We start from the raw sequence: 22,331 nt of genomic DNA on the forward strand, positions 1-22,331 counted from the left end.
CATGGTTCCTAGTCAGATTCATTAACCACTGAGCCACAATGGGAACTCCGACTTCTATTTATCATCATAGTAACATTTGCCAAAAATGTTTAAACATGAATTAGCTTCCTGGAGATGTTCCTTCAGTAGCTTCTGTAGAACTGGTTTGGAAGTGCTGAATTCTCTTAGCTATTGCTTGTTTGCAAAGATTTTTATCTCTCCATCAAATCTCAATGAAAATCTTGCTGTGTAGGTTATCCTTGGTTCTAGGTACTTCCCTTTTATCACCATAAATGTATCTTGCCACTCCCTTCTAGCTTGCAGAGTTTCTGCTTTTCCGTTGTGGCTATACATGTAAGACTGGGTCACTGTGCTTTACAGCAGAAATTGACACAAAACTGTAAATCAACTATACTCTAATAAAAAATAAATTAATTAATTAAAAAAAAGAATGTTTAAACACTTTCTTCTCTTCTTCCTTTTAGCTGTTTAGATGAGGATCACCAGTGACCTAGGGAGGCACATTTAAAAAGCAGCAGAGGGTTACCACACCTGTAAGTTCATTATATGCTCTTCTTAAGGAATTGCAATGCCTTACCCTGGAAACATTACATGAGAGGCTGTATCTCTGACCCCCTCACTGCTCGCTTTAGAGGTCTCTAAATACTTGGATCATTAGTGCTTCCTGGACCCACCTCTATCTTAAAAGAACACTATCAGTCCCTTTGCTTCATTGATAAAATCTTTCTTGGCCACTTGATCTTATCCCCTGGGACTTTGATCTAGTCATCACTTCCTACAGATCAATTTGCTGTCCTGCCCCAGTGCCTGTGAGTTTGGGGGTCTCCATGTCACTCAGTTCTATTTTCTCTGTGTCCCTGGTCCTTTCAAAATGGATTACGTCCTGGACTAGATCCTATTCACTCATGTCTTCCCTTAGTCTTGACGTATTGCTTGTTCTAATCTAGCAGTTTGAAGTCTATTTCTCGCCTTTCTCTTCACCTTTCATCTGCTATTGCTTATCCTGTAGTGTCATCCATAATCACCAGTGATGGAACTGCCTTGGATCTGGTTGCTTTTATGGTGTTTTGAGGGTATAGTTAAAGTATTATCAAATAGGAAGTTACAACTCTAACCTATAAGAGTCCTTCTTGATTGTGACAACATCACAATTGAAGAAGCACTTCAATTTCAGGCAAGGTAAAATCCTCTTTCAAAGGAGAGCTATCAATAATCCAGAAATATGAAAAAAACAAGACTTGGAAGGAGAGGCATATCTGAGACAAGATTTGGAAGCTGGCTAACCCTGAATAATTTTTATTATATTATCTAATAATTGGCAAAGTATTCATTAGTTTTTCAGGATAGATACAAAATTCAGCTTGTTTTCAATTTCTTGGATTATGCTAACTACACATTTCTTTAATTACAGGGAGATGGTTCAGACTTTTGTTCATAGACTCACTTCTCTTCAGGGCTGTTTCTCCTCAAAATGAACAACTTTTGTGAAGAGGAGAAAATAGATTCAAGAAAAGAAGAATATCTAAGATAACAATTAAATATGCTTATGTTATAGTCCCACAGACTAATCTAGTGCTGCCTCTTGTACCTGAGACATACTATGCTAGCCTCAAATTAATACTCTTTTTTACTTATGGTATTTATTTTTGGTCTCACCCAATCCTCACACATGTGTTTCACTCTCGCACATGCTTTTCATAGAGCATATGCAGAATGAAGAGTGCCCATTGTTGGAAAAAATAATCTGAGATTAAAAGAAAAAATCTCTTTGGCTAACAGATTTTTTTAAGCTTGACTAAAGATAAGAAGGTTATTACATCTTAATCTACTCTGGGCTAAAACATCCTACCAGAGCTGGACTATGAAAATATCCCCACCACGAGCTACACATGTTTGTTTTCTGCCTTTTGAACACTGGCTCTCATTTATCTCTGAATGCCGTTTTGGGCTGTGCTCAACACAGAGACATGACAGCTTTTAGTTAGCCTTTTAAGGGGAACTTTGCAAAATGGCTTTCACATCCGTATTAGAGACTGGCTGGCAGTGAAAATATTTACAGTGAGAGAATTCTTTTTTGTTCCCATTCTCTATTGTTGTAATTGCTGTCATCTCTGTGACTGTTATCTCTGTAACCAGCTAGCCAGCAGCCCCTAGGTATCTATTTTGAGGGTGAGAGGCTTGCCTTGCTTGCGTGGATAGAAATGGGGTTTATTCTTGACAATTGACAACTGAAGTGTCACCTTTCCCTCAGGTGGTTTACGAATTAGAATTTGTTCTCTGCATGCAGTGTCAGGAAATGGAAGAATAGAAACACAGAATCTCTTTGCTGCAAAGCAAACAGGATCAGGACAGACTGGGAGCTGAGAAAAGTCATACTGGAAATATCTCCAAGGTCCTGGCCCCTTGTGAAGATGTGCTAGTTGAGAGGGTTACTCAGATGGCTCAAATGTCCTCTAGCCTTAAGTGAACTTGACTTATGCTGGGCTTGGTGATTTTTATCTCAAAATAGTGATTTGGTTAAGAATTGAAATTACCTTTTTGAATGTGCCATCTATTACTGTAACTTTGCACTCAAATTCCCATTCTTAAGTAGTTAATGAAGGTCAAATGTGCAACAGTCAGAGAGCAGTGAAGTGAATCACCCAGGATGTTTTAATTGTGATGCTCTTGATAGCATAGATTATTTTAAATGGCTGTGGGAAAACACTGATCACAAATGGATCAGGACAGTTTGTGGACTTTGATGGGGGGATTGTTCTGTGGTTGAAAGAATAATCAGGCTCAAAAATACCTGAGCATCTTGTTTGCCAGTATTTTGTTTCATATATAACTTTTCACTGTTTCCAGGACTATATGAGGTTTGGAGGGGAACTGAGTTAATCACTTTTTATGTCATGGAGAACTTGATAGGATCCTTAATCCATAAAATGTTAAACATCCCAAGATAAAATGTACTGTTGTTTTTAGAACCTATTTGGGTTACTCACCTCCTCCTCTCTTTTTCTCCCTCTTCTTTTTCTCTTTTTCTCCCTCTTTTTCTCTTTTTCTGTTGTTTTATCTTTTGTTAAGCTCTTCAATTTTCACTAACATCTCTCTCTCTCCCCTCTATGACTTTCCTCCATTTTCATCTCATGGCCAGGGAACTTGTAGTTTGTTAAAAAGTTTATTTGGACACATTTGCTCTGAGATATTGTGAGAAAGATGCATACAGGCTTGAATAAACCTCTGTGATCTAAACTTTCTGCTTTAGAGGACTTATGCAAAGTTAGGCAGTGGTCAGAAGCTGCAGACAGCTCAAAATTGTTATGATATCCTATATTAAAAGAGTTTATCATTCGCCTAAAATTGATACTATATGTGAAATAGTCCAATACTCGGGCATTCTCCTGGAAAGTTTGAAGGAAATATTGAGAGAGATACTCTTCTTTCTGCATTTTGAGATACTAGCCATCTTTATGATATTTTTGCAGAGTCAAAGCTCTCTCACCCCTAAAGAGAGATCACATCTCCCTAACATCTTCCACAGAATGGAGCCAGTGAAGTGTTCAGTGAACAGAACTCATCAGAGAAGATCAAACGAGTCAATGTGCCTAGGTTCACCATCATTACAAAGAAAAGCAATTAGAGCATCTGAATCTAGTAACAATGCTATAGCATCTCATACAAATTCGAGCTAATGTTTCAGCATTTGCTACATCATCAGAAAACTATTAAGTTCAAGGTAGCTTCCTCCTTCATTACTAGTGTATTTTAGCAAAGCGCCTTGTTAAAATATTCCTTGGTGTGTAAGCACATTTTTAGGTTTATTTTCTTATACTAACCAGGAAGACATATCCTTAAACTGCATAGAACAAATGTAGTGTTTTTCATTAATAATATACACAATATAAAAATAGTAAACAGTATTAAAAGGTATAATATAAACTAGAAAATAATAGTAAAATAGTAAATAGGGACATAGTAAATTTTTTACTACATACACAGACACATAGTATATATACAAATATTTCATGTTGAAACATAAAAGATACTAGCTTGGAATTTTATCACAGTTGTTTTACTTCCAATATTGTTTGTCAAACCCCAATGGCCACCTTCCAAATTTGGCAAGTTTTAGGTGAATTCACTGTTAGAAGCGGAGAAGTCAATGTTCTTTAATATGCGTATTGATTTTACTGTGGCAATAGATTAAGATCAGAATGAAAAGTGAACCCTTTTCTCTGGGGTATGATAGAGCCAGCCTAGGTAAATAGAATTCTTTTAAGTAGGAAGCACACTCAATATAATTTTAGACAGAAAAAGTAAAAGATTGTTAAGGAAAGACTAGAAGAGTTTAAAATTAAATGTATGTGGTCCTTTGCTTAAAAAATCTAGCAGATATAAAACATGACAAGTATTGAATAGAAATTAGAAAAAAATCCTCTACTTGCCATAATAGTTCTTCAACTTAAAATAAAATTACTTAAAGTATTGATCTCCTTGAGACTATTTAAGATTTGTGACTTTTTTTTAGAACATGTCCATTCATGGTAAAAGATAAAATGTGTCTTCACAGCTTTGCTTGACATTTTAGCAGGGAAATGTCTTTTCTTTCTTTCCATTATATTTTGTGTATATGAATATAAACATGACTTAAGTCTGACTGCTGGGAAACAGAGACCTAACACTCGTAGCACATTGTTCTAGGATGCATGGGCTGTTGATTAAAATAATATCCCAATCTCTTGGGTCCTTTATTTGGAATGATGGTTTATAGTGTTACTTCTTTTCCTGCCTTTGGTATCAGAGAAATCAAGAAATGTAATGTCTTAGTTGTTCAAAGCAGAGTTGGTTAAAAGAATTATCTTTCCCATCCATGCAGGAATATTATGGCTGAAAAGAAGGAACTTGAATAAGTTATCACAAAGTTGTCTTAAAGTTGGGAGAAATTTTTAAAAATAGTATTAAACTTGCCCATATCAAAAACTTTTTTAAAAAGAATATTGAGTTGAAGAAGTTTGAACACTTTTAGTAAATTTTCAGAGATGTTCATAGCAGAAGAATTAGGAAGTTATGAAAGCCATGCCATTAGAAGCACATCAGTTTTGTGCTTGCAGTATTTTCATGTAAATAGTACTGTTTGGGGTTATGGTAAGATCATGCTAATGAAGGTTTGCTTCCAAAATTAATTATCATCCATGGTCAATGTATGGTTAATATCCTATTATGGAATTATTGACTATTGATAGTCTTTTTTGCCTTGTAAATAACTGTTTTAAAATTGATTCAATCATATCTAAATTGTCAACTGTATCTACTTAGCAGTTCACTGGCTTATAGCCATACAAGGCCAATTCTTATCCATCCTTCAAGATTGTGGTAGGTGATAGCCACCCTCTCCCTATTCCTTTTTCTCCCTTAGTAATAAGTTTTATTTGTGTCTTTTAGGTACACAACTAAAAGAATAGATTTTTCAAAAATATTTTCTGGCAGTTAGGTTTACCATGAGACTGCTTTGGACAATGCTATATAGGTGGAAGTGTTGTATGCAAAGGTTAGAAGGTGCCACAAAAGGGTTTTACTCAATTGGAAAAGGTGTCACTTTGTTTTTTTCTATATCGCCCATCTTGCTCTCTGGAGTGAGTCCATGATTCCGGGAGCTTTGGCCATATCCAGGGCCCAAAGCGGCCTTGAGGATGGAATTGACTTGTTAGGCTGCTGGAACAGAGAAATAAAAGAACCTGGGTCCCTGGTAACTACAGGACTACCATGCCAGCTCTGGACACTTTACCTATCAAATTACTTCATTTGAGAGAAATAAACGTACTTTTGAGCAAGTGTTACAATGAGTTTTCTATTTTTACAAAGCACTTCATAATTCATATTGCTTAAAAATCAAAATGAGTCTTTCTAATTCTAAAATCTAGTATAGAGAGGGATGAACACTTGAAACAGCATATATTTTTGGAAAATCACTGTAGGACCTATTCAAAAGATATGATTTTAGTCCTTTTGTCATGATGCTATAGTCATGTGAGTTTTGGTAAATTACTTCCCCTCTCTGAGTATCATTTTGCTCTCTAAAAGCAGAGATCTGAATCCATTAGTATTAACATCCTATCCTAGACCATTTGAGAAACATTTTCCTTGCAACCTGGAAGGTACCTAAAATTCAAGATGAGGAAGAGGACAAAATGCCTAAGTCCAGCACTTACCTCTGAAGAGAATCCATGTATCCTGGAGGGGATCAGCAGTTGCATCTCAAATTCTTCCCAGAAGCAACTGTGTTAACATCCACAGTGATAGTAGTGCTGCCATTGATAACATTCTTTCTCCTCCTCAGTCTCCACAGGAAGCAGTCAACCTAAAATGTAATTACATGGAAAAAATATGCAATCACAGTAATGAGAAGATGATATGGTAGCAGGTAATATGGTAGCAGAAGTTGTAGGCTATAGGGAAGGAATATTAAAGATGGTAAAATCTAGAACAAATCAATATTCCCAACCATGTGCAGTGAAGAGAAACTGCCAGACTCCTAAAACCTGAAAAATATCTTAAAAGTTTTACCAGAGGTATTTTCTCACATATGTACTTAACCAAGAAAAGGTATCATGATTCTAGGTCATAAAAATTGTAGCTAGGATAGAGCTGGGTAAAATAATTTTATTTCTAGAAGAAGATATTGGGGCCAATGACAGACATGATTGCACAAATCATTGCAAACCCTGCTGGCTTGCTGTTTGCAATTCCATTTAATGTACATTCAAATTTATTTCATAACAATTATATCAAGGTCTAAGAATCCTGGATGACCATTGCCAGTATTTTGGATCTTTGGATAATGCTTAACCTTTCTAAAACTTTACTGTTTGTTTCCCCTTTTCACTTATTCTGTGTTTGTTTACCCAAGAGCTAGGAAGAAGGACTGAAAGAAAATAGACAAATGCTCAGCTTTGCTTCTACCACAACCACTGTGCTCTGCCAGCAGTGGAGATCCTTGTTAATAAAGTCAGCAGTTTCCTTATTGCCTCTCACAGCAGGGAGTGGCCTGCTTCAGATACCAGATGAAACCCTGTAAACCTTTTGTCCCAGAGACCTTGTTGAAGAATCAATGACATTTCCCTAATTGAATCCTTGTTGAATGATTACTGCTATTTGAGTGAAGGAGCTTCTTAATTATTACCCTCAAGATATTTAGGACGTAGTAATTCTTGGAATTTCTGCTTACATATTACCTAACTAGTCTTCCAAGAGTGCAATAACTGATATTAGAAAGATTTTGTATATTAATCTATAAGAGTAATGATTGTAATAGAAGACAAAACAAAATAAATTTGAATTGTCATTAACTTTATTTCATCATCTTGCTTTACCCTCTTCTCTAGCTGTAAATCAAGGGAAATTATGGATTCTACCCTCAAGACATACACATTTCTGTACTTTCTTCAAAAGAACCCCACTTCTTCATTATTCTGTACATTTGTCTTTACTGTCTTCTTCCTCAGGATAGGATTTCCTTTGCTTCTTTGCTGGAGGAAATCTGCCTCCTATGCTTCAATTAGTTTAAATACCTCTTGGTCATGACTTCTCCAAATTTTCAGTTTCTCAAATGCTATATTATAAAAATTGTTTAAATTTATCCCCCCCACTCCATTCTAAATTTTTGCCCTGACTTTATAATTCCACGTATCTCAAAAAATACTTGAAGGAATTCAAAGCAGACAGAGGACATGAAGGTAAAGTAGATGTTCTCTCCTTAATGACCCTTCAGTATTTGGTTTAGACCAGTTTGCCCCATCAAAGTGGTTTCTGGGAAACAAGACTACTCTAATGATTCTGTGGAAGGAAAGCAAGATGGACCGAATACACTTTGTAAAAGCCACATATTATATTCCCCCGTATGGTGAGTAACAGTGCATGAATGTACTCATGGGCTTATTTATGCATTCTTCAAATGATTCTTGCATGCTTACAAGCATGTCAAACTCAAGTTAATTTGCATAGGTGAGTCCACAGTTGCCAGGAGGAACAGTTATTTAACTTCCAAATAATTTTATTCACTTACCTGTCCTCTTCCTTGCTAAGAGAACCCAGATTTTTCTTTCTAGCAACAAGAATCCCATCCTCTGAGGTTGTTGAATCATAAATAAATGGTGGCAATCAGTGTTTAGAGTAGGGATAATAATATGGCACAGTTTCAGCCAATGAGATATGAGGAGAATGTGTTGGGGAAGGGAATCTTTAAAAAAAAATTTCCTTGATCAAAATTCAAATAGGTAAAAGAGAAAGGCTTTGTCTCCCAGAGTCCTCTCATCCCTGTCTTAATAATGTCATGTGATATATGATGCCTAGAGGACCCAGAACCACCTAATGAATATGAGGAAAAGGTTAAGAGAACTTCCTTGAAAAACCTCAATTCCTTGGCATTGTTAAGTCACCAAATCGATCTGAAAACCAGCTATGTCTAGATTTATTTTATGGTTTTATTATCTAAGTCACTACTAATTGAGTAGCATAAGTCATTATAACATTACTTATCGCCCAAAATATTCCCACTCATGATTTTCAAATACCAAAAATACTTCAGCATTTCTTGCAAACCTACAATGTATATGATATGACCTGATAAGTTATATAAAAGAAAACATAGACTTGGCTTGATTTCTTTTCTTCAGGAAGTCTGGTAGCATATACAAAAATGGTAATAATAAAAATGGGATGAAAAGCTGAATAACATACAGCAAAAATGACGAGGAATAAGAGAGGACTCTGCTTAGTTAGAGAGAATAGGGGAAATTCCCCAAAGCAGTTTGCATATAATAAATCTGCATCTTATAGAAGTATTAGGGTTTAAGTAAGCAAAGATAGGAAACAGGTATTTCAGGCCTATATATAAGCGTATATATAAATATGAAAATGCCACAGAGAAGTAAATGCATTTGTTCTAGTGAATGGTCTGATGAAGTTATCTAGTCTTATAAATTTAATTACATATATACTTGGAAATAACTTAGATGTGTGTATGTGCACGCACACTTTAGAATATTTTAAAGGCTTTAAAATGCTACTTTACACTTAGCTTGGATTTTACCTTTTACCTTAGCTGTGGTACCACTCTAAGTCATTCTCTTAATTAACTCTTTTTTTTTCCTTCATTATCTGTATCTCTCTGTTTATGTGTATATATGTATTCGTGTGTATATATATATTTATATATTAGGTTGTCAAACCTCTAAAACTGGTTTATCTCCTTAATTACATTATTGTTCTTAAATTTTACAGATTAGAAAAACTGGTCACATGCTACTGGTGTAGTTTTGTGTTATCTGACTTACATAACGGGGAATAATTTACTGGGCAGTGTTTTTATGAAGTATCTTTTTGTATTGACAAATAGTCACTGAATGCTTAACTTGGAATATGAGCCCTACAAAAGCTAAAAGAAACATCATCGTTTCCCTCCTTTTTATAAGGGAAAAAAGTAAATAAAAATTTTTTGTCAAGTAAGCCTCTTTCAGGGAATCAAAGGATCAGCACAGATTTAACTCCACCTCCTGGAACATCTACATCTATAGTCTTATACAATGAAAATTAATGTGCCTGCAGTCCTGCCAGACCCTGAAAGTGGCTTCTGAATCATTAAACGAAGATTGCATCCTGTTCAGCAGCATTTCTAAGTGCATTTTATTGTACTCTTGCTTTCTGAAAACTGAAATTCACATAGAATATAGCGCATTTTTTGCTATAGTGCTCAACTCTAACACTCCATTTTCAACCATCCTTAATAGTCTATATCTATCTATCTATCTACACATATATTTTAACTGTAATCTACTTAGAAAAGTGGCAATGTTTCTCAGAGAGAAACAGGTTGGATCTAATTTCATTCTCCCCTGAAAAACTTTCTTCACTTTAAGAATTTCCTGGCTGCTTCCCTGTATTGTGGCACTCAGCCCTGTGGCAGCATTGTCATTTATGCTCTTTACAGAGAGACCAGATGACTGAAAGTGGTTGGGAAAGAAGTGCTTTGATAATTGGGAAAGAATGGCAGGTGGAAATAAAATAGGTAAGGTATAGAAAGCCACAAGTTTGTCAAAATACTGCCTTTTATTTTCACTCTGTGACCATGTTTTTATGACTAGAGTTGTCCTTTTTCACTGATAAACCTTTATTTCAATGGTTCTCAACCAAGGTGATTTTGAACTGCCTCCCTGCCCTCCCACCTCCTGCTGCCACCACGGGAATACTGTACAGTGTCTGCGTAATTTTTTGGATTATGACAACTGTAGGATATGTTACTGATATCTAGTGACAGAGGTCACGGATGCCTCTAAATATCTTACATTGCACACAAAGTGCACTCTCCCTATGACACCAAGAATTATCTGACCTCAGGTGTCTGTAGTGCTGAGGTCAAGAGATGCTACTTTACAGAGACTTGACATGTATCTTGTTACTGAAACACTTTAAAAGTCAGCCTTTAGTGTCTGACAAATCAAACCTCTACATATGAGAATCTGGCCCTCAGAGCCTGAAAGACATCTAAGATCATTTCTAATATACTGGGAAATGTTCAAATGAATCCTTACTTTGGTTACATTTTGTTTATTAGTAGATAGTTTAAAGGGATAAGGAACAGGGATAATTTATAGACATGAAGGGTGAGGAAAGACTGAAAAGTCATAAAATTATTTCCACCCTTTTCTCCATTTGCTTGCTAAAGTGTATGCAGATGATTTCTGTGGTGCCATATTGGAAAGGAAATTTCACTCTCTGCATCGTCATTTTATGCTATGGAGATAGAAGTAGAGGTATTTTTATAGTCTACAGAAGGCCTCAGAAAGCCTATTTACATACTGCATACACTTAGGCAACCCCTCACACACTTTTAACCAGGATGCTCATCTAGGAAAGTAGCACTGGACAAAACAACTCTGTGTAACTATGGTGTGTATGGTTTTCCTTTTGTAAATATCCTATGTTTGCCCTGTGGCATAAGTGGAGCTCAAGTGACTAACCTCATTTTGAGGATTGAGAAATAATCTTGCAGAGTTTGTCTAACTTGATGGCAGATACACATATTACTATTTTGGCTGATTTAGACCACCCCAAAATTATAGCTTTCTTCTCATTTTCTAAGTTTCATAAGAAATGGGGAGAGACAAGTTTTATCTCCAGTCCTGTTTCTAACATATGCCGACTGTGAGATGTGAAAGATATTTAGGTTTCCCTCCCTTCCCCTGGAAAAATCATCACCATCATCTTTATCTTCATTATCATCAGTAACCACTGCTTTATATTGATTCCTTTCAGACATTTCAGTAAGAAAAAAGTTTGTTCTGTGCATGAATTCCAACCCCACCTGGATATTGCATCCTACCTGTTCACCTTGGTCTGGATCAGGTCATGTTATTCCCTTTGAGTCATTCATGCAGATAGAGGAATTCTGTGTTCTGATCTGCCAGCTGTGTCACACACCAATATCTGGATCCTGCATTAGACCCATATCTAGATAAAATGCAAGAACTCAGACATGAGGAAGGCAAAACCATGAATATTCCTGACAATAATATATGTATGTCTTGTGGGTTGTTGCAAAAATTTATGAGATTGTGTATGTAAAGTATTGCATACCCGCAAGTCTGGTGTATAGAGAGATTTGATACAGCAATAGTAATAAAAACAACAGGTAACATTCTTTGAAATATATACAAGACAAATTTGATTTGCATTCCATACATAAAATTACTTGGTTCTAAGACAATGCTTAGTGCCAATTACAGAATGTTGGAAGTATTTGGTGTCATGCAGTTCAAGAAATGAAAGGTGAGGGGAAAAGAATTGAAATATCTGATGGTAATCTTCGTCATGAGAAATTTAAAGTTGAGTGAAATTCCAGACATTAAACAAATTCAAAATTATTAGTCATTCCTCAGTACTTTGAAATAAATAAATACTATCAAAATCAGAAACAAATCCAACCATTCTAAGATGAGCAGACATGTTATCTAGGAGAGAAATATGTATAAATCATAGAGAGCGACGCTTCAAAGAATGAGCCTGAGAAGGTTATTTGACCATTTTCACTTTGGGGGGGATCCATATCAATAAAGCTTAATAAGAACTAAAAGTGAAATTACAGCTAACTGTGAACTTAATAATGCCCCACTGGGAGTTCATTAATATCTCAACAGGTTCACTGAAGCATTATCTTAATTGCTCATGATACTTCCAAAAATTGCCTTTTATAAGTTTTGTGGAAACTGCCCTCTGGAACAACTGTTAGGACATTTGTATTGCATTTCTTGGCTGTGCAAATTCCCCAGGAATGTGCAACTGTAAACCTCATTTACCTTTCCAAAAATAAAGACATTCCCAGGTGACTGACTTTGTTATAGGCACTGCTCTTATAAAGAGGATGAAATCAAAATATATGAAGCTAATTTCAGATATTTCATTTTTTTCCTACATAAATGAAATAGTTCCTTCATCTTTATAAATATTTAAGCATTTACTTTTGATGACAGTCAAGTTTGTGTTAAAATAGTGGTAGCAATTTGGATTTTTAACATATTTATACTTTTGTAATCTAGTCCATATCCCGACTTGGGTTTTCTGTTATTTTGACAGATTTTGACACTGAGGTGGTGCCTAAAGGGCTGTATCTCCAAGCCCATGGAATCTCTTAGCCTTTATAGTGATTATGGGATAAAATTAAATTTAATTTTCTCTTGTCAATGCTTGGTAAGTAAAAGTGCCTGACATACTCATAGCGTTTGATTTTACATATATTAGAAGTGACATAGGATTATTTTTTTATAGCTTTGTTTAATATATTCCTTCTTTTCCTTCTTTCTATTTTGATTTGATAATGGCAATGTTAACAAAAAGCAAAGGTGGTTAACTAGAACCAAGGACATAGGATGCCAAACACTAATTTATTCTTGAATCTGAGAGCCAAACTGCTTCCAGAAGGGAGAAAAGCTAAATAGGGATTCTGGCAGGAGAGAATCCCTATTTAAAATAATAAACCAATGTTTTTCTTGCAGAGTTAGACTGAACTCTGGGCACTGGGGTACATGTTGCTTAGAGTTGTCAGGTCTCAGGCCTAAGAAGGAAACAAACAAACAAAACAACAACAACAACAACAAAATAAGAAAACATTAAACAGTTCCCTAAATTACTTCTTAGACCTTTGAACCCCATCTATTGTCAGCTTACCCTACATTCCATGATGAAGAAGAATATCCCAGAGGAAGACATGCCAGAGAAAAGAAAGAGTGAGAAAAGTGTTTGCTCTGGTGATTTGAGCTTCCCATCAGAACCCTGACCAGGGCAGGGTTAACTCCCAAAGGCTGCGGTTCCCTCTGGCCACACCAACCCTGCCTAAGGGTCTCTATTCCCTTAGGATTATTCTATTCATTACTTTGCTGGATTTCAACAAATGATGATCAGGTGTGTATTCTATACCCAATGTAGTGTCATCCATTTATGATGAAATGATGAACAAGGCCCTTGCCATCCATGTGGGTAAATATTCTCCAGGAAAGATAAGAACAATAAACATATTAAACATTATATTTTTAATAACAATTATGACACTTGTTACCTAAGAAAACTAGCACTCAAGAACTCATCAATTGACATTCCCATACTTCCAGCTTTCTAGGACAAACGTTAGAAAGGTTAAGGAAGAGCCTTAAGTGCCTCATAGTGATTGGATAGAATTTATTTATTTAATTTATGTATTTTAAAAATTTTATTGGAGTATACTTAATTTGCAGTGTTATGTTAGTTTAGGTGTATGGTTAAATGAATCAGTTATATGTATACATTTATCTGTTCTTTTTCAGATTCTTTTGCCATGTAGGTCATTACGGAATATTGAGTAGAGTTCTCTGTAATGTACACTAGGTCCTTGTTGGTTACCTATTTTATTTTATTGTTTTTGTATACAATGACTTATTTTTTCTGTTATAGCTGGTTTACAGTGTTCTGTGAATGTTCTACTGTACAGCATGGTGACCCAGTTACACATACATGCACACATTCTATTTTCACACATTATCATCCTCCATCATAAGTGACTAGACATACTTCCCAGTGCTACACAGCAGGATCTCCTTGCTAATCCATGCCAAAGGCAATGGTTTGTATTTGTTAACCCCAAGCTCCCAAACCACCCCACTCTCTCCCTCCCCGCCTTGGAAACCACAAGTCTATCTTCCAAGGCCATGCTTTTCTTTTCTGTGGAAAGTTTCCTTTGTGCCATATCTTAGATTCCAGATATAAGTGATATCATATGGTAATTGTCTTTCTCTTTATGACTTGCTTCATTCAGTATAAGAGTCTCTAGTCCCATCCATGTTGCCACAAATAGCATGCATTATTTTGTTCTTTTTTATGGCTGAGTAGTATTCCATTGTGTATATAGACCACTTCTATCCAATCCAATCATCTGTTGATGGACATTTGGGTGTTTCCATGTCTTGGCTATTGTGAATAGTGCTGCAATGAACATGTGAGTGCATGTGTCTTTTTCAAGGAAAGTTTTGTCCAGGTGTATGCCCAAGAGTGAGATTGCTGGGCCAAATGGTAGTTCTATGTATAGATTTCTAAGGTATCTCCATACTGATCTCCATAGTGGTTGTACCAGCTTACATTCCCACCAACAGTGCAGGAGGGTTCCCTTTACTCCACAACCCCTCCAGCATTTGTTATTTGTGGACTTATTGTTGATGGCCATTCTGAGTGGTGTGAGGTGTTATCTCATGGTAGTTTTGATTTGCATTTCTCTTATAATCAGCGATGTTGAGCATTTTTTCATGTGCTTTTTGGCCATCTGTATATCTTCCTTGGAGAAATGTCTATTCAGGTCTTTTGCCCATTTTTCCATTGGGTTGTTGGCTTTTTTGCTGTTGAGTATGTAAGTTGCTTGTATATTCTAGAGACTAAGCCCTTGTAAGTTGTATCATTTGAAACTATTTTCTCCCATTCTGTAAATTGTCTTTTTATTTTCTTTTTGGTTTCCTTAGCTGTGCAAAATTTGTCCATTTGATTAGGTCCCATTGGTTTATCTTTGCTTTCATTTCTGTTGCTTTGGGAGACTGACCTGAGAAAATATTCATAAGGTTGATGTCAGAGCAAGTTTTGCCTATATTCTCTTCCAGGAGTTTGATGGTGTGTTGTCTTATATTTAAATCTTTCGACCTTTTTGAGTTTATTTTGGTGCATGGTGTGAGAGTGTGTTCTAGTTTCATTGATTTGCATGCAGCTGTCCAGGTTTCCCAGCAATACTTGCTGAGAAGACTGTCTTTTCCCCGTTTTATGTTCTTGACCCCTTTGTCAAAGATTAATTGACCATAGGTGTCTGGGTTTATTTCTGTGATCTCTATTCTGTTCCATTTGTCTGTATGTCTATTTTGGCACCAGTACCACACTTTCTTGAAGACTGTGGCTTTGTAATATTGCCTGAAGTCTGGGAGAGTTATGCCCCCTGCTTTATTTTTGTTCCTCAGAATTGCTTTGGCAATTCTCTTTTTTTTGTGGTTCCATATAAGTTTTCAGATTGTTTGTTCTAGTTCTGTCAAAAATGTCATGGGTAATTTGATAGGGATTGCACTGATGCTATAGATTGCTTTGGGTAGTATGGCCATTTTTGCAATATTAATTTTTCCAACCGGAACATGGAATATCTTTCCATTTCTTTACAACATCTTTAATTTCCTTGATTAATGTTTTATAGTTCTCAGCATATATGTCTACATCCTTAGTCAGGTTTATTCCCAGGTATTTGAGTTTTTGGGGTACAATTTTAAAAGGTATTGTATTTTTGTATTCCTTTTCTAATATTTCATTGTTAGTATACAGAAACGCGACTTATTTCTGAATGTTAATCTTATATTCTAGGTCTGATTTAATTTTGACCAAATAAAATGTTAACTGATAATCTTAATTCTTCATTTGACAATACATTTTTTTTTTCATTTTTAGGGCCACTCCTGTGGCATATGGAGGGGTCAGGCTTGGGATAAAATCTGAGCTGTAGCTGCTAGCCTACACCACAGCAATGCCAGATCCAAGCCATGTCTGTTACCTATACCACAGCTCATGGCAACATGGGATCCTTAACCCACTGAGCAAGGCCAGGTTTGAACCTGCATCCTCATGGATACTAGTCAGATTTGTTTCCACTGAGCCACGATGGAAACTTTAAGAATACATTTTTTGAGAATAAACACTAGTTAGTTTTAAATCCTCACTCTTGAGAAATAGTAAAAATGAAAGCTATTTTCACCACTATCATTCTTATTTTCTTAGAAATTATAGGTGATATAATTAGAAAAGAAAGCTAAATGAATTATTTTAGTATGTCTTGATTACCTGGAAATCCCAAGAAAATACATCAAAAGCTATTAGAACTAATAAGAATTTTAATAAGGGTGTAAGTCATAGAATAAATATATAATAATTGATTCTTATATGTAAATAATAAATAAAATAAATGGAAATTTTATATCATTTATAATTCAATAAAAATAACAATTACATAGAAAGTTAATGATATGCACGGCCTATTTGAAGAACACTATAAAATTTTACTAAGAGAAAATAATAAATTATGAAATAGATAAAGTAGATATTTTCCCATAAAATAAGATGTTGTAAATGTATCAAATAAAATGTTGTAAATGTATCAAATTTTCCCAAATTAACTTAAAATATAATGTAATTATGTTGAAAATCTTAACAAAAAATTGTAAACTTGAAAATTATGCTGAAGTTTAAAAATGTATGATTACCCAAGATCATTTTTAAAAGAACTGTAATGAAGAGAGAATATGTTCCAAGTAATACAGCCTTAATTCTAAGTTTATAAGAACTAAATAGTAAAACACTGTTATATGACTAAAAAAACAGAAAAGTCAAATAGTGCAGAATATGCTCCAAAGATTCAAGGGTATGTAAAAAATTTTTCAACTCAATGAATTTTATTACATTTATAGTTGTACAACGATCACTACGACCCAGTTTTTTAGCATTTCCATCCCAAACCTTAGCCCTGTCCCATCCCCCAACCCCAGCCTGTCTCCTTTGGAAACCATAAGTTTTTCAAAGTCTATAAGCCAATAATATTTAAAAATTGAATATATGATAAGAGATGATTTTTCCTCACAGTAATGAATGAGAAATTACTTAACATATGGTGCTTGGTCCAGAAGTTAAACATTTGGGGAAAAAAATATAGGTTGCTTGTCTACCTTATAAAAGATCCCCAAGTAATTTCCATATAGGGACATATTTCATTGTAAATATAAAAATATTTCTATCATTTTGGTGAGAGGAGGGGCTTGGACAATAATCTAAGAAGATACTCATAAATATCTACATATACTTGAATTAGTGCTGGGGATTTTTTTCTTCTAATGGTAGTAGAAGCTTAAAAAATGTTTAAGTATTTAACCATAAATGTTGGGTTTAGGTTAGTACTAGCTTAGAAGAATGCAACCAGAAAGAGAGAAAAAGTGAAAAGTGGCAGGGGAAAGGAAGGGAAGAAGAGATTAAGATTCAAGTTTCTATAATTGAAAATATATATGTGTTTACCATATGACACACACACAAATGATAAATAGATATAGAAGATGTTAACAGTAATCAAGGCATTAAAGTCCTTTTCTTGTTTCTCTATTTTTCTTTTTCTCTTTTTTTTTGGTCTCTTTAGGACCATACCAGTGGCATATGGAGGTACCCAGGCTAGGGGTTGAATTGGAGTTGTAGCCACTGGCCTACACCACAGCTACAACAACATCAGATCCAATCCGCTTCTATGACCTACGCCACAGCTCAGGGCAGCGCTGTATCCTTAACCCACTGGGTGAGCAGGGATCCAACTTGCATCCTCATGGATACTGGTCAGAGTCCTTTCTGCTGAGGCATGACGAGAACTCCATTGTTTCTCTATTTTTCATAACCGATATGTTTTTTTTAATTTGGTAAGAAAAATTACAAACTCATTCTAAACAAACACAATAGGTTATAGATGTTTTTAACCCTATTTGAAACTCATCACTAACAGAACCATTTTTTGTGGGATAAGCAAATTTTTGTAGAGTAACAAAATAAAATGAGATGGAAATTTAATCCTCTGACAAAGATGAAAAGTGTTTTTTTTTTTTTTTAAATGGAGAAAGGAAAGCTCAAAGAGAGATGGAACACTTATTTTTAAATAGCAGAAGTCTGATTACACTAAATTGTCTTCATCAAAAAATAATTCTGCATTTCTGAAGGAGCCTGTCAAGGGGGACAGAGTTTCAGTAGCAGAAAAAGAAAGTAGAGCTAGAGATCAAGTTGAGTGTGTCTGTTATTCAGTTTTAGGTACTAATTATAATATCCACTACAAATAATTAGCATGTAGGCTTAAGTGTTAGTTTAAAAACAGGTAAATAGGAGTTATTGCCCTGGGGCTATAGGATTGGTGGCATCTCTACAGCCCCAGGGTGCAGGTTTGATCCTTGGCCCTGCACAGTCAGTTAAAGGATCTGGCCTTGCCACAGCTGTGGTGCAGCTGTGGTTTGGCTCTGATCCCTGGCCTGGGAACTCCATATGCCATGAGACTGCCAAAAACAGGAAAAAGAAAAAAAAAAGGTAAATAAATATGCAGAGTGGTATTTAAGTAAATACACAGCCTATTTCATAGGTTACATACATTCTTGCAGTTCTTCGTCTCTTATTGCTGGGGGAGTGGGGATTTCCTTATACAGCCATATTTTTATCTCAGAAATGAAATCTATTTGGCCTTTCACTCCTTATTCTAGCATCATTAGATGCATAACATAGAAATAAGTACAACTGAATATAGGATATGTTCATGATTGTAAAACGGACATATGAATCTTAACCCACCAGTAGGCGTTTCTTATTTATAATGGACGAGGTAAACCACTGGTAGAAGCCACTTTCCAAGGGTGCATGGCAGTGAGGAAAGAAATTCAGCTTCACCAGGATTTTCATTACTGAAATTTGGGGCACAGGTTAGAAAATGCATTTGCACTGGAGGCATTTTGTAATGGTGGTGTTGTAAAATTTCTCCACAAATGCAAATTTAAGAAGAGGGATGGATGTATCTTTATTAGCACCTGTTCAAAGGTAGAAAGGGATTTAGGCAGGAAGGCATTTGTGCAAGAGCATGAAGATTTTACATTTCCACAAGTTGAAATTGATGGAAATGTATTGCCATACTTGGCTTCTTTCCTTTTCATTTCTTGTAAGAAAAGGTATTTCTCTCACTCCCTCCTGCCTTCTTTTTATTTTTTTGTCCAAGGCCTGTATTCAGATGATATTTTTTCATCTAAAATTTATAACCCCTGAACTACAAATGAAACATAGAGCACTCAATCTATTCACATATTTATGTAAAGTTTAATAAGGCATTTAAGTAAAATGTTTGGACAGTATTCTAAGAATAACCTGTAAAATTACTTGCAGTGCTGTGTACATATATTAGCTTAAATTTCAGTATTCTGCGACATTCCCTTGTTTATTCTATGCTTGTTATTAAAATGTTTTAACAATGATTCATCAAAGTATCATAGTTAAGAGTTCAGGAGTTTGTATAGGGCTGTGTCAGGCTTGAGTATTGCTCTGTCTTACAAATTTGTCACCTGAGGCAAGGTCATATTCTACTTTCAAGTATCAATTTCCTTTTATGTAAAATGATTCAATAATAATATAATTTAGTATAGCAAAGAATATTAACTGACAAATAAGATAATGCATATAAAACTTTTAGAACATTCTTGGCACATGATAAAGAGTTAAATAATTGGTAGATATTATTTCTAAAGCAATAGTGGTAGGAATATGTAAACATTTTCTTAGAACAGTGGGGGAAATGTTTTTGCTAATGTGTCACAGAGAGGTAGGGAAGTCAAATGTGGAGAATGGGTAAACTTAGTAAGAAAACACATACTTTTCTCTAATTTGATTGCCATTACCCCATATATTAAATAGTCACACTGTCCCAGACCTCGTGCCAAGCAATGCATATTTGTTATTCCTGCCCCTCAAAACAATCTTATACTAATTAATAATGTAACAAAATCAGTGAGGTTAAATATTCATCAAAATAAATGCTAATGAACAGAAATATCAGGCTTCAATTCTCAACACCACATCTTATTTCTACTACATTTTATTGGAAGACTCCTGACACAGGCTTTAGAATTTGAGTCAGGAACAGAGGGCCTGCCTCTGGTGGTCATAAAGCAGAACTGCATTAGGCATGGGCTGCATGGAAAATGGTGGGGTCATCCCCTACCAGGAACACAAGACTTAACTGTGAAGTGAACATAGAAGGGTTGGTGGAAGAGTGAGCTTTACAGCAGTGGTAACAAGCTTTAAACAATGCCATATGTGTAAATGTTAGGCAAACTGCCCTCAAAAGAATAAAGTAGGTTAATATTGAGTAGAATTTTCAGGGCTTAAAGAATCAATTTAAATGTAGCTTTGACATCTTTGGGGCAAAGACTTTGACTATCAGGCTTTTACTGAGTAATAATCAAAACTGTTTTGTAGGTACATGAGACATCCTTATAATAAAGCAGAGGTAAGTCCTGGGAGAGTTCGTAAACAGAATTTTCTAGAAGTTAGTCATTCTTATAGGTAGATAAGTAATGCCAATCATAGTCTACTGCCTAGTCTACTCGTGTTAAGAGAACAAACTAGGGGGCCGTGATTTATAAAAGTAACTAGTTTAGAGATCCTTAAGTTAGACTGTAAACTACATTCCTCACTTATGGCTGCTTCAGGTCTTCTCCTAGGGTATTTGTAGTCCCAGGTAAACTTTTTTTTCTGGGCTTTGTTCTATGTGCATAATTTGATTTAACTAAAATCAGCATGTGAGGGACTACTCAGGTTGTCTAATCTTACATGATCCCAAGAAGTAAATACCAAAATAAATACCACACCAGCCAAGGGGCATTGTCTACGTGTTCTGCTGCCCTCTTGTAACCAAAGTCCTGCTACAGGAGGATTCTTATAGGCACAAGTTTTAGAACTCCTTGGGACATCTAGAAAATTGTATGTGAAGTAGAGGGTTGGAGAGTTCTCTAAAGGGAAAAAAGTGGGAATTGGAAGTCCATGTGGCTCCACCCCAATCAGGACTGTCAGCCTTCTTTCAGCATTTGAATAGAAACTTACAAAACTTTGAGAAAGTCCTTTCAAAGTGCAAGAACCATTGAAGCAATAGTGTTGGGACAGGAACCCCCTTGCCCGGGTCTACAGGTATTATTGAATTACTTTATAATACTCCTGTGAATAATAAATAATACATGCATTTTGCTTGGATATGTCCTCACAAGAGGTCTGGACTCAATCATTATTAGATGGGTGATGTTATCTATCAATATTCATGGTATGTGTTGACTTAATGTCTATACACACTCCAGTTAGGCTGTTGTGTCTTTTGTTTCTATAAAGTTATAATACTGAAAGCATGATTTACAACATTATCCAGAATGGTTATATAGTTTTTTTTTTTTTCCTCCTAACCACAATGACCTATGTAATTCCCATTACATCCTCATTCTATTCTCCAAGAGGAGAAAATAAAAGGCCAGGGCACAAGAAGGAGTCGGTTGGATTTGGGTTATGTGTGGTGTTTGGCAAAATGTGCTTCCTCTTTGGAGTACAAGTCTTTTATTTTAAGTAAATTGCCATAAGTATAAATGATTCTTTCACATCCTGATGGTGTGCTCTCATGTGGTGCTTTCTTGTCTTTTCAGATCCCCCAGATTAGTTATGCATCAACGGCACCTGAGTTAAGTGATGACCGGCGCTATGACTTCTTCTCTCGTGTGGTCCCACCTGACTCCTTCCAAGCCCAGGCCATGGTAGACATTGTAAAGGCCTTAGGATGGAATTATGTGTCTACTCTTGCATCTGAAGGAAGTTATGGAGAGAAAGGTGTGGAATCCTTCACGCAGATTTCCAAAGAGGCAGGTAGGAAGAGACGGCAATGATCAAGATGACCCTCTTCTTTCTTTCTTTATTTTTAAAATATTTTTAAATTTAAATTAATTTTTATTAGGGTATAGTTGATTTACAATGCTGAGTCAATTTTGTATCACCCCAGTCATATATATTTCTCATAATATTTTCCATTATGGTCTGTCCCAAGAGACTAGATATAGTTCCCTGTGCTTCTGATGTCTGCAACTTGTAGGGTTCTTTCAATCTTTATTAAACAAATGCTATTGGTAATCACCCTATCTTTCCTCTGACATCCCTCATTGCCTATGAAGTAAATCTGTAAGGTCTTTATTACAGTTCTGTGTTGTTTTTGAAGGGAA

The 22,331-nt window shown here is 35.6% G+C and overlaps 1 protein-coding gene across 21 annotated transcripts in view; it reads left to right on the forward strand.

Annotated features, from left to right (window-relative positions):
• The window catches only part of GRM7 (glutamate metabotropic receptor 7), an 894,437-nt gene that overhangs the window by 265,374 nt on the left and 606,732 nt on the right, over positions 1 to 22,331 (forward strand). For all 21 annotated transcript variants that reach the window (XR_014823664.1, XR_014823663.1, XR_014823654.1 and 18 more), the window contains exon 2: positions 21,765 to 21,981. Coding sequence is in view for 5 of the 21 variants with exons in the window: in XM_021071050.2 (XP_020926709.1) it covers positions 21,765 to 21,981 (217 nt within the window). In the remaining 16 variants the exon portion in view is untranslated. The remainder of the gene's footprint in view (positions 1 to 21,764; positions 21,982 to 22,331) is intronic.

Source organism: Sus scrofa, chromosome 13, assembly GCF_054392235.1.
Source record: "Sus scrofa isolate SSC_HxYL_T2T_F1_AM1 chromosome 13, Sscrofa_HxYL_maternal_Yorkshire_Landrace_v2.0, whole genome shotgun sequence".
Taxonomy (NCBI): Eukaryota; Metazoa; Chordata; class Mammalia; order Artiodactyla; family Suidae; genus Sus; species Sus scrofa.